Source organism: Bidens hawaiensis, unplaced genomic scaffold (assembly GCF_021521415.1).
Source record: "Bidens hawaiensis isolate Kalapana, Puna unplaced genomic scaffold, B.hawaiensis_p1.1 tig00032105_1, whole genome shotgun sequence".
Taxonomy (NCBI): domain Eukaryota; kingdom Viridiplantae; phylum Streptophyta; class Magnoliopsida; order Asterales; family Asteraceae; genus Bidens; species Bidens hawaiensis.
Window position 1 is genome coordinate 48,482 of NW_027495448.1, and position 12,834 is coordinate 61,315.

Sequence of the window (12,834 nt, forward strand, 5' to 3'; positions counted from 1 at the left end):
ATTTCTGTTTTAATAAAGCTTCAAAGATCAAGGGCTAAAAGTGAAAATACATTTAACTTATATTATTAATATAATATAACTAATCAGCCATCTCCTTCATTCCCGTTTTTCCGATTTGGGTTTCCGGCCGCCGGAATCTGACGCCGGCCACCTTAAAAAGCCCCCTTAAACGTGTATTTTAACCAGATATTAACATTGGTTTAATTAAATTAATATAATACGTTATTACCCCCCCCCCCATCTCCCTTCCGCGCCCGCCTTCCCCTCCACCGCTACCCTCTCCGCACCCCACCCAACCGCGCCCCCCGGCGGTGTTTGCAGCCCCACCGCGCCCTTCTCCCCCCTCCACGGCGCCCATAACGACTAGTCTTACAAGCGTCTATTGTACGTATCCTAACTAAGAACAATATTTATTCTCACTTCTCTTTAGTTTACGTAATAGTTTTTTCGATATACATTGATATGTACTTCATGGCAATCGTCTAGAAAGACAAAAATAAATAAATAAATAAAAGAAAAACAAGTTATATATTATAGACTTGAGTAAAGTGCCATTTTCGTACTTGTGGGTTGACAAATAATGCGGATTTGGTGTAAAAAGTTTATTTTTTGCGTATGAACAATCCACGTTTTCTAATTTTGCCAATTACATTCAAATCACTAACCCCGTTAAATTTAATCATTAAGTCAGGAATAGACATGTGATTTCACTCTTTCTTTATTATATGAGTAAAGTGCCCAAATCGTCCCTGAGGCTTGGTCACATTTGCAGATTTCATCCAAAAATATTTCTTTCACAATTAGACCCTCGATTTTTTCAAACTTTGCCAATTTCGTCCAAAATTGTTAGCTCGGTCTAAATTCTACGTTAACTCAGGGGGTTGCCAATTTCGTCCATTTTCGTACTTGTGGGTTGAAAAATAATGCGGATTTGGTGTAAAAAGTTTATTTTTTGCGTATGAACCATCCACGTTTTCTAATTTTGCCAATTACATTCAAATCACTAACCCCGTTAAATTTAATCGTTAAGTCAGGAATAGACATGTGATTTCACTCTTTCTTTATTATATGAGTAAAGTGCCCAAATCGTCCCTGAGGCTTGGTCACATTTGCAGATTTCATCCAAAAATATTTCTTTCACAATTAGACCCTCGATTTTTTCAAACTTTGCCAATTTCGTCCAAATTGTTAGCTCGGTCTAAATTCTACGTTAACTCAGGGGTATTATTGTCCTTTTACATGGCTGTTAACATTATTATTATTATTATTATTATTATTATTATTATAGTAAGTATTTGTTCGATGGCATATATAACATCTCACGATTCCTATCAGTGTAATAATAATAATAATAATAATAATAATAATAATAATAATATAAACGAACATGTAAAAGGACAGTAACGCCCCTAAGTTAACTTTTGATTTAGACCGAATTAATAATTTGGAGAAAACTGGCAACGGTTGGGAAACATCAAGGGTCTAATTGCGAAAAAAAATATTTTTGAACGAAATTTGCAAATGTGACCAAACCTTAGGGATGATTTTGGCATTTTACTCATATAATAAAGAAAGAGTGAAAAGACATGCCTACCCCTAGCTTAACGATTAAATTTAACAGCGTTAGTGATTTGGATGTAATTGGCAAGAATTATGAAATATGGATGGTCCATAAGCCAAAAATAACCTTTTTAAACTAAATTCGTATTATTTGTCAAACCACGAAAATTAAAATGACACTGTACTCTATAGACTTTAGTAAAAGTATTCCAAATTCAATTACAACACCATTAGTAACTCCACAACAACATTTATTCTAAAAGTCATAAATTCTATTTGGTCATCAGTTTCCAAACTGGTCACTGTAATCAACATTTGAATTTGCCGATGACCATAAAAACTCATCCGACATGATTATATCGTGGAAAGAAACTGGGTAGTCTAAATTCCTTGGTGAAAATAAGTTATCACTTAATGTTATGACACTATCGTTGCTTGGTAGAAAAGCGTCGGTCCATAACTTATCGGCATTTTTGTAATTGGCCAGTTGTGGTATATCATCACTAGAAGATGTTGAATCAAAGCCATCGAACCAAGATGGCGATGATAAGTTGGCACTTGAAGAAGAGGACAATGGTGATTCGGCCAACAAAGTTTCAATGTCTTGTAGAAATTCTAAATCCGAGTTTTGAACAATGTTTTCTTTAGGGCTAACTTGATCAGGATGAACGGTTCGAACATGCTCATGTTCTAACATATCTTGGTCTTTTTTAGCTCGTTTCTTCAAATGTGTATGCCAACGATTTTTAATTTCATTGTCACTTCTCCCTGGCAAATATGCAGCCATTACTGACCATCTGAATGTACAAGATTAAAAGCAAGTATAAGCAACACTAACGTGATCAGAAAATTATTCACCTTATGCAGAGTTAATTTAATTCAAGTAAGAAAAAAAAGAATATAACATACTTATTGCCAAGCTTCTTATGTAACTCAATGATGAGATCTTCTTCTTCTTTTGTAAAATTTCCACGCTTTATGTCTGGACGAAGATAATTCACCCATCTTAGCCTACAACTCTTTCCACTTCTAGATAAACCTATGAAACATGAATTAAAGAATAGTAAGATTCAAGAACCCAAATCAAATGAACACCTTATGCATAAATAGCATAAACAATAATAAGTGTGTGAGTTTTATTTGCCATATTTGAAAAAATTATAAAACTTTGAAAGAACTTTTTATTGGTAAGTGATTTAGAATTCAAGTAATTTAAATGGTTTTTAAAGCATCTTGTAATTTTAGGCATTTTGCATCCCCTGCACCCAACTCAGCAATTAAGTTCTAATATATGATTTTTGAGTTTATAGGTGTGATGGTTAAGTGATAAACTAACTTCGTAGAGTTTTTATCAAACTTGTTATGCCGATTACTTTTTTTTTTCACTTAACTTTATGGAGAACGATAGCTTGAGAAGTAGAAGAACTTAAAAAAAAGCAAAAACAAAAACAAACCAGCTTATAAATAGTCAACTGAATCCTAAACCTATCTGAACTTAAGAATTCTATACACATATACCGGCAAACTTAGGAAGTAAACGCCAGTTCCAATGGCCGTATCTTTGGATGTAGGCTCTTAGCTTGTTATCTTCATCTTCACTCCATGCACCTTTCTTCACTCCATTTTTGTCAAAACTTCTTGCCTTCATCATCTTTTCTCTTCTTACTCTATGGGAATGTTAAGTTGAAGCAAGTTTATAAATCCAGCAATACTCTTATATATACTGCTAGATTTTGAGAAGCAGAACGTGGTCAATGTAAAGAAAAATAATGTTTATAGTAATCAAATTATTCTATATAGAACAATAAGGCGTAATCATTGGTTTTTTTTTATAGGAGTACCCACAAAAATTCTCTCGCCATATATTTCATAAAACTATGAAAGAAGGACCACCAAGTACGTTCTATGTTGCATCACTAATTTAACGTATCTTAGGTACAATTTTTCAGGAATGAAAACGATTAATATATATTTGTAACTTTTTTTTTAATTGTGTTTTTATTCCCAGCACTCACATTGGAGTCTCTATCGCATACAACGTTTTAAAAACCAGTTATCTACTCGTACCAGTTTACACTAAAAAAATGGTACAACTAGTTGAATCGGGAGGCTCATCCGAGTTGTACAGTTTACCCTGTAATTTCATATAAATGCAACTATAAATAAAAAAAATAACGCAAAAGTACATAATTTCACAATAAACAATAATTCAAAAGTTAATCCATAATTAAAAAGAATCCAAAAGCACTCGATTTGCAAACAATGTTTTTGAAGCTTCAACAATAGTTTACTCGATTGTGTTTTCTTAACTCGTAAGCTTCAATAGCAGATATTTCAATCTCTGGTTACCAAGAACCAAGAAGGTAGACATGGGAATCATCTTCAGTTATAATCGCTAGGTAAAAGATTTAAAAAAAAAATATCGGCCACGAACTGTAAAAAATATCTTGGGCTATATATAACCGGTTTAATGGTATAAACCGCTACTATAGAAAAACTGTCAGTTGAAAGTTTGTAAACCACCCTAAAATTTCAGTATCAAAATACCAGGCCGCTTTACAAAATCCAGTTATGATGGTTCAACCGGCCCGTTCAAAGTAGTTTTTAAAACGTTGATCACATCCTTAAAATTTAGAGAATAATAAAGAAAATACTAAGGAAAAACTACTAAAATCACACTCACACACCATTCTTAAATTAAAAAGGCGAAAATGGATTACTCTACATAATAGTAACTAAATTTTGAAATTGTTCAAATCGGGTCACTCATCAAATATTTTGTTTCAATCAAGTCACTAAAGTTTTATTTTTGTTCTAATCCTAGATATTTTACCTGTATAGTAGGTTATCTATGTTTTTTTTATTTTAAATAGTTTGACATTGCATATTTTTTTAAAAATTTAAAAAATTAGTAAAAATATAAATTGCATATATATATATATATATATATGGAAAATTGCAAAATTACAATATAATTAATATGTTCCTTTTTTTGTATCGAAATAATTAATAATTCTACTATTAAATATTTTAATATCACCTAACTATCTAGCTTTCTAATTTTTTTTAAATGGTGGTTTTTTCTAAAAAAACTGTAACTTAAAATTTTCTACTTTTTTTTTCTTTTTTTGCAATTTGTAAATTATTTTTCTCAATTTTTAGTAATTTTTTCCATTTTTCAAAATATATTTTGCAATGTCAAACTATTTAAAAAAAACCTAAATAACCTGCTATCAAGGTAAAATATTTAGGATTAGAACAAAAGAAAACTTTAATAAGCTAATTAGAACAAATATTTTATAGCTGACCTAATTAAAATAATTTCAAAACTTAATTACTATTCAACATAGTAATCCTAAGAGAAAAATATATAGATGCTTATAGTGAAACTCTAAACTCATTATTAATATTCAATAATTATCTATATAAAATATATATGAGTGAAATAAAGATAAAAAAATAATGTATAGAAAATATAAAATATTATTTTGATTATATAGAGATAAATTTATAAAATGAGATGTTTAGAGTTTCTAAAAGGTAAACAATATTCAAAGATTGTTACGAATATATATTTTTATGATTATTAACAACTACAACAGATTAGACCTTTTCTATAAATTTTTATCTTTTATATACACACATGACTATCGTATATCCTTATAACTTTTCAATAAGTTAATAAGTTACACAACTGTAACTTATTAACTTTTCCCTCTCACACCAAAAGAACATTCAAACATCTTATTACTTTTCAATAAGTTAACAAGTTATAAGTAGGCTAAAATAAGGAAACCCAAACACCCCCTAAATCTACCAAAACACCCCCTAAATCTACCAAGACTGATAAAGGTGCCAGAATGGTAATTCTCAAACTCCACGTATAAAGGTGCTAGAAAGACAATTCTCAAACTCCACGTAAATACTGACCCGATTGGGGGTTTGAGTATCCCGTAGATAGGCATACGACGCATTACAAACCTGACGCAATAATAACTTTATATGCTGATTTCTTTACCTCTGCTCATTGTCGTCTTACCGTCAACATGAATATTCTTGCTAGAGTGTTAAAAAGAAATCATTACTTTTCATCTCAATTATTATGGTATCAAATAAAATATTTTTGGAATGGGTACTTTAGGAACTAGTGAACTGCCACACAAATAGAAAATATCCTAGGCTGCATAAAGTGATGTAAATAAGCGGCCAATACCAAGGGGGCATAATATTAGGATTACAATTTTAATATGTTGCCATTAAAAATAAAGCATGTGGGATTAGAATGATTTCTTGTATGTATTCGTGTACAAATGTTGAATGAGGAACATTTTTTAAATTTAAACATGATTGAGCAGATTCCTTTTGATTTGGTGTATTTTAATGATATTCTTCACATTTTAATAAAAATTAATATATCTTAATATTTTTTTTATATATTAAGCCAATAGTGGAGTAGATAGTAAAATTTATAATATGCAATCTTCTTATGTACATTTATTTATAAAACATAGTATTAATTATCTTCAAGTTAAGTATAGAGAGACACACATATTATTACTAGTATGTGAGCCCGCGTGTTGCGGCGGGGACGCGATAGAGATTTAACCTGTATGCGTTCGGTCTGCAGTGTGGCAGTGATGCAACTAGGATTCACTCGGTAACTGCTTAGTTTCTTATGATACCAATATCAAAAGATTACAGAATTTAAAAATCTAATTTTATATATTATATAGTGCATCTATTACTTTATCTTTTGTTAATTACTTTCTTGAAAGCAAACACCAAATTTATGACATATGCTAATTATATTTTTAACATGTTGCAATTATTAGCTCAGACGATGATGCTGGTTGAACTCATCATTATCGGTATCCCTAATCAACTTACATGCTACAATTTCATTTGGCTGAAGATATAGGGCGGGCATACGTTGCACCTCAGAAGTCAAAATGACCTAGATGAGTCCCTGTACTTTTTGGCGGGCAAAGTAGTGTTCCTCCGTCAGCTAACCGTTAGATTTTCCACCCACGATGAGGGCAATAGCGACCTTTCACCCCTAACTTCAAAAAATTCTCGCTTGAGTCCATGTGGCTTATGAGTTATTCGGTTTGAGTCCCTCCACCTCCATCTCCAACAATATCGCCATCACCTCCTCCATCTCCACCGCCACCATCACCTTCTCATCACAAACCATGTAAAGTACTCCAATTAGCATGCCATGCCATACACCATCTGTTACCAATCGTAGGCTGTGCTTGAGCCATGTAGTAAGTTGATTCCATGAACAAAACCACTTTAGAAACTTAAAAGTAAAATATTGTTTACTTGGTATAGATGTCAAATAAATAAAACAGATGTAACTTCTGCTTGTACATAAAACTTATTTGGTTGTACCCAAAGCCACAAACCACATAGCCCCTCAGGCTTTTTAAAACCAAAGCTTTTTTAAATAGATTTTTATTGTGTAAACTTCCTTGTATAACACTTTTGTTAAATTAAGCTCTGTTACAGCTAGATCTATTCCCTCATCTAACTATGAAGTTATCCAACTACAACAAAACTTATTCCTTCAAATAGTGATAGTAAATTGTCCCATTAAAATATCATAAAGGCGTCAGATACAATGCTTCTTACATTATAAACCTAAAATTTTTCCATTGCCGCAAAAAGACAAACATTTACCCTTAGAAGTTGACTCCCTTAAAACCACATCAAGGGTTTGGTTTGTTGTTGTGGCTTGAATTCGCTTTGAAAACTGCCTTAGATGATGCAGATCTTTTATACCAGTAAATTTGATGGTGACCTTTAATTCGCGTTCTCGTGTACAATATACATGCCAATGATAGTTTGGCTGTAAATAATGTATTTATATGTTTTATTTTAGTAGATTTATTTAGTTTGTAGTGTGAACTTTGATACTTCGAGCGTCTTTTTGTATTTCAGGTCATTGAGTTATTAAAGATACTAGCTGGAGACATTTACAAGCATGCTTTGGAGTTTTGGGAAGATCGCGCTGGATGCACACATGATTCGGGGTTAAATAATAATAATAATAATAATAATAATAATAATAATAGATAACGAGTTGTTAATCACAGTTCATTTATTAGTCTTTTGTTTTCTAAGTCAATTTAAATTCACATGGTCATGATAATGAAACAATTAAACAAAGTGAAATTATGGATTTGAATTTCGTTAGGTTATACAAGAAATTATTTTATTTTATTATTTTTAGAAGTGAACTTCATTGAAACACATGCGATAACCACTTAATCTTTAAGACAGAGAGAAGGGGCCGCCTACAACATTACATCAAAAACAAATTACACAACGACTTCCAATCCTTATCTTTACTATTTTGCCTATTACTAAACCATAAGCGCCTTTACATCCGCTACAATCTCTACCACCTTACCTCGTTTATTCTCAAAATTTTGCTCGTTTCTAGCTTTCCAAATCCTCCAACAACACGCAATAATCACCCCTCTCACAATCTCCTTCCGAAAAGTAGACAAACCATCCATATTATGCATCTCCATCACATCTTTTAAGCTAAAAAACAAAAAAACTGGGTAAACCACACCATCTTAATATACCTTCCCACACCCCATAGAGAATCCACACCCAGTAAACACATGATCCACCGACTCCTCCCCGTCTTCACACAGAACACATAATGTGTTATCCATGTGAATATTCCTTCTACTTAGTGCCAATTTTGTAGGAATGCGATCCAACAAAGCTCTCCACATAAAAATATTACATTTATCCGGTAACCACTTACACCACTCGAACACTGCAGCTCCATTATCCACATTAGTTCTGGTTAACCACCTTCAAACCGCATTAACAGAAAAACACCCGTTTTTATCCTCGTTCCATCTCCAATCACCTACACACTTGATTAGCGATACCCGACGAATCACCTCCATCAATACCTCCAATTCCTTTAACTCGATCTCCGACTCCGGAGCCTTCTTCCATGACCAATTCACTAAAGTAATCATATCCTCGGATTTACAATGTCAGAAACCAAACACATCATTCTCTCTTCCAACTTAAAAAGAGATGTAAATGTATCCATCAATCTCCCCTTGTCCGTCCATGTATCGACCCAAAACCTCACTGACCTTCCATTCCTCACTGAACACTTGATTAACTCATTAAAGGACGAACCATGCATATGTAATCTGTGAGTTTCTTTGACAATGTTCGACCAAACACTAGTCAAGAACCAGATATAACTCTCATTTCCTACTAGAACCATGAATAGCCTCAATGACCTTCTTCCATAAAGATTCCGGTTCCGTTCGAAGGCGCTAAACCCATTTCGAAATTAAAGCTCGATTACAGTCAAACAACCTCGACAAACCCAAACCACCTTCCTTCTTTGGCCTTGTAATCCTATTCCAAGCAACCCAGTGTAGTTTCTTGACATCTTCAGTGCCTCCCAAAAGGAAGTTCTTAATAAGCGATTCTATATTTTCCAACACCTTCATTGGAGCCTTATACAACGAAAAATAATAATTTGGCGAAGCTTCAAGAGCTGATTTAATTAACACAACCCTTCCCCCTATCGATAAATTACTTGCCTTCCACTTGGTTAACCAAGACCGCATCACCTCCATAATCGGCTCCCAATTGGCAAATCTATTCATATTTGCTCCCACACGAATTCCCAAATACGTAAAAGGAATTACACTCGCTTGGAATCCCATAACATCCACCATTCTTCTCACCTCTTGCCATTCCACTCCAACACCCATCATAGTCGATTTATTTATATTTATTTTCAAACCGGAAAAAATATGAAACACCCTCAATATTCTCTTCAAGTTTAGAAAATTAAATGCCGACCACTCCCCAAATATCATAACATCATCAGCAAATAAAAAATGGGAAACAATAAGACCATTATTAGAAAGATTAATACCATCAAATGCACCAATATGGACTGCTCTTCGGAATAAAACCGATAAAGCCTCCATCACTATAATAAACAGGAAAGGAGATATGGGTTCTCCCTGCCTTATACCTTTCTCACAACCGAATTCAAACATCGGGGAACCATTCACAAGAACAGACTATCTTGCAGACTTAAGAATACCACGAATCCATTTACACCACTATGAAGGAAACCCTATATGTGACATAATAGTCAAAAGAAAACTCCAACTCACATTATCGTATGCTTTGGCAAAATCAATTTTGACCAAAACACACTCCTTGCCAACTTTTTTTGCCCAAGATAAAAATTCATTTAGAACCATCGGGCTATCTAAAACAAAACTCCCGCTTAGAAACGCAAACTGGGACTCCGAAATGATACTCTCCATACCCGTCTTCAATCTCGCGGCCAGAATCTTAGAAATAGCTCTACTAACTACACCAATAAGATTAATCAGTCTATAATCACCAAGCACAGTAGGATCATTAACTTTTGGCACTAGTGTGATAAACGACGAGCCCACCCCCTTGTTAATAACACCGTCTTCAAAAAGTGCTTCATTATATCTCGAAAATCGCTTGCAAAACAATTCCAATAACGCTTAATAAATCTAAAATTGAAACCATCAGAGCCCGGAGCCTTATCATCACCACAGTAAAAAATAGCACCTTTTATTTCCTCATCCGTGAACTCCTTAATAAGCGCCTGGCTATCCTGCTCTGAAATCGACTTCAGACCGAAACAAGAGAGCTTCGACCTAATAGGCATGTCCTCCTTAAACTTGGAATTAAAGAACCCAAAAACCTCCTTTTTTACTTCCGAAGGCTTTGTCTTCCACACCCCATTTATATCGATCCCCGGTATAAAATTAGACGCCCGTCTTCTGTTTATTAACCCATTAAAAAACTTACTATTGGCATCCCTTCCTTTTCCCATCGGTTCCTAGCTCTTTGTCTTAAATCTCACTGACAAAAGGCTTCCAACTGAGAAATCCTTCACTTACCTTCTTCCAACGCCCACAATTCCTCCTCTACAAGATCCCTCACCTCCAACTCTTTTTCTAAATGAACCAAATCCTCTTTAATAATATTCTCCTCTGCTTTCACCTTGGCTTCACTTTCATTTCGCCAAACCGATAAAGCCCTCCTAAGACACCTAAATTTGAGCATCGACCCAATATTAATGAATAAATGAGGTTGTGAATTAATTAGTGCACTCATCCATTATTATTATTATTATTATTATTATTATTATTATTATTATTATTATTATTATTAAGAATTTTGTTCTCTACAGCACAAATAAGGCCCAAAATAATGATGCAAGATGTAGCCTGCATCAAATTCATAAAAGGAAAGTTAAGAGGGGAATGCACATCAAAGAAAAAAAGTTGGGCACACGCCAGCAGTACGTAACATAGAAAAAAAACAAGGGGAAGGCAAGCCATATTCATTCACCTCTCACACATATTCATGACCTATCAAACATCAAGTGAAGACCAAATCATCATCATGAGCGGCTAGTCTCCTCGAGTCATACCCGAGATGTAGAGTATTGTATTTGTTCAGTTTTTCTCATGTTTTAAGAACTAAATATTTGTAATTATTGATTGTCGATCTATGAACATTGATGTTTGGTATTATTGTGCACTCAGTCGGTTTAGGTTTATTTCGATCAGAACGATTAGTTTGCCAGTTGCTGTGATACGTGTTCATAGGGTTGTATTATTAGTTTGAATGTGATAAAGCATACATTTGCCCTTAGTTGAGTCACATAGGCAGAGGCCGTTTGATAACTAGTGCCGTGTGCTAGCGATTGTTGATGCCTAAGGTTTAACTAGTTGATTAACCAGATTTGATTATTGATTATTAATTTGTTAAATGACATGAGATTGTTGTTTGTTACATGCTTGAACCCCGGGTATGATTTGCTTTTGTTAATTGTTCAAACTTTGATTAATTGCTTGATTAATATTAAAACCAAATCTTTGCTAGTGTGATCAGCACTCATATTTTCTTACTTCATAATGTTAGGAATTAGTTACACATCGCACTGACCACATACTCCTCGTGGTTCGACACCTTGCTTACCCTAACTAGTATAAAGTGATTAAGATATTTGTTTATTATTGTTTTTGACTAGATCACGACAGTTTAGCATCATCCAACAGTTAACTATTAATTATTACATTTTTTAAATAAACAATTTAGCACAAGATACTTGAAAAATATATCATGCCTATTTTGTTCACTAGTATTATCATTAATTGGTTAATTCAAAACATTACTTTTCACAACAAAAATATAATCAGAATATACTGAAACTTGAAATAAATAATAATGCAGTCAATGTATTTAGCTCTTCAACGATGTTGGCTAATTAGCATATATTAGGCATATACACCTATCAGGCATGTAGACTAATCATATAAGTTTAGATTCGTCTAACTAACATATTTTAGCATATGCTACTTGCTTTATTTACAGGTGTGAATTTTAGTCACAATAAACTTGATTAAAAATAATTCATCAAATATAAACCATCATTTTCTGCATAACCAGCTTGTAACATCAGCAATTTACAATTCTGTCACCGTAGAAATTACAACACTATCATTGGTTAACTGTGCATCAGCCTGTTTATGTGTAATATATTTTTTATTTTGCTTATGTTATGTTCATCTATGTTCGTGAATTGTTCGTTTAGATTTTAGACGAAACAACCATAAACAGACCCGAACATGTTCATACTTTAAATGAACGAGCACAGACACAAATATTTGTGCGAATAACTGCTCATGTCCGTGCCCGTGTTCGTTTACACTTACATGAACGAACACGAGCATGCCTTTGTTCGTGTTTACTGAGATTATTACTAATTGTATGTTCACTTTCTTGACTTTAAGAAAGACAAGGTGTCATAAGTCCATTTTGGAGAAAAAAAATTAGTTCGATCTATTCAAGATGATGTGTAAACAAATAGTTTACTGTGTCATTTTATAAAATAATAATGATCTACATACATAGGACAAGGCCAAAATGTGCATATAATTTGGTTCACATATCATATATGTTCAGCCTTTTGACTTTTGAAAACTCACCTCTAAAATGCTAGAACTACACCTTTCATATGTTTGACCTTTACTTTTAAAATGGCAAACTTGTAGTTGCAAAATATGTTCCAAGCGAAATATGAATTTATATAACTATTCTTCAATTTGATTTTTATTAATAAATGAACGCTTAGATTGGGTCACACATGTATAAGTGAACCTGATTTACCTGAACATTCACTAAAACAACCCCAAAACCCGAGTTACTCGAATG

The 12,834-nt window shown here is 33.3% G+C and overlaps 1 protein-coding gene across 1 annotated transcript; it reads right to left on the reverse strand.

The window, feature by feature from the left end:
* Window positions 1-1,843: 1,843 nt before the first annotated feature.
* LOC143583036 (uncharacterized) lies at window positions 1,844-3,211 on the reverse strand. Its single transcript, XM_077065465.1, has 3 exons — window positions 3,079-3,211; window positions 2,470-2,599; window positions 1,844-2,357 (listed from the first exon to the last, which is right to left on the reverse strand). Exons 1-3 carry the CDS (start codon window positions 3,209-3,211, stop codon window positions 1,844-1,846), a joined length of 777 nt encoding a protein of 258 aa, XP_076921580.1.
* Between the last annotated feature and the right edge of the window lie 9,623 nt (window positions 3,212-12,834).

Bases quoted from the DNA above. Each gene is read 5' to 3' on its own strand.
- LOC143583036 (XM_077065465.1), bottom strand. From the start codon at position 3,211: ATGATGAAGGCAAGAAGTTTTGACAAAAATGGAGTGAAGAAAGGTGCA. The intron at 2,600-3,078 runs GTATATGTGTAT...CATGTTTCATAG, and splicing joins TTTACTTCCTAAGTTTGCCG to GTTTATCTAGAAGTGGAAAG. The intron at 2,358-2,469 runs GTATGTTATATT...TTGTACATTCAG, and splicing joins CATAAGAAGCTTGGCAATAA to ATGGTCAGTAATGGCTGCAT.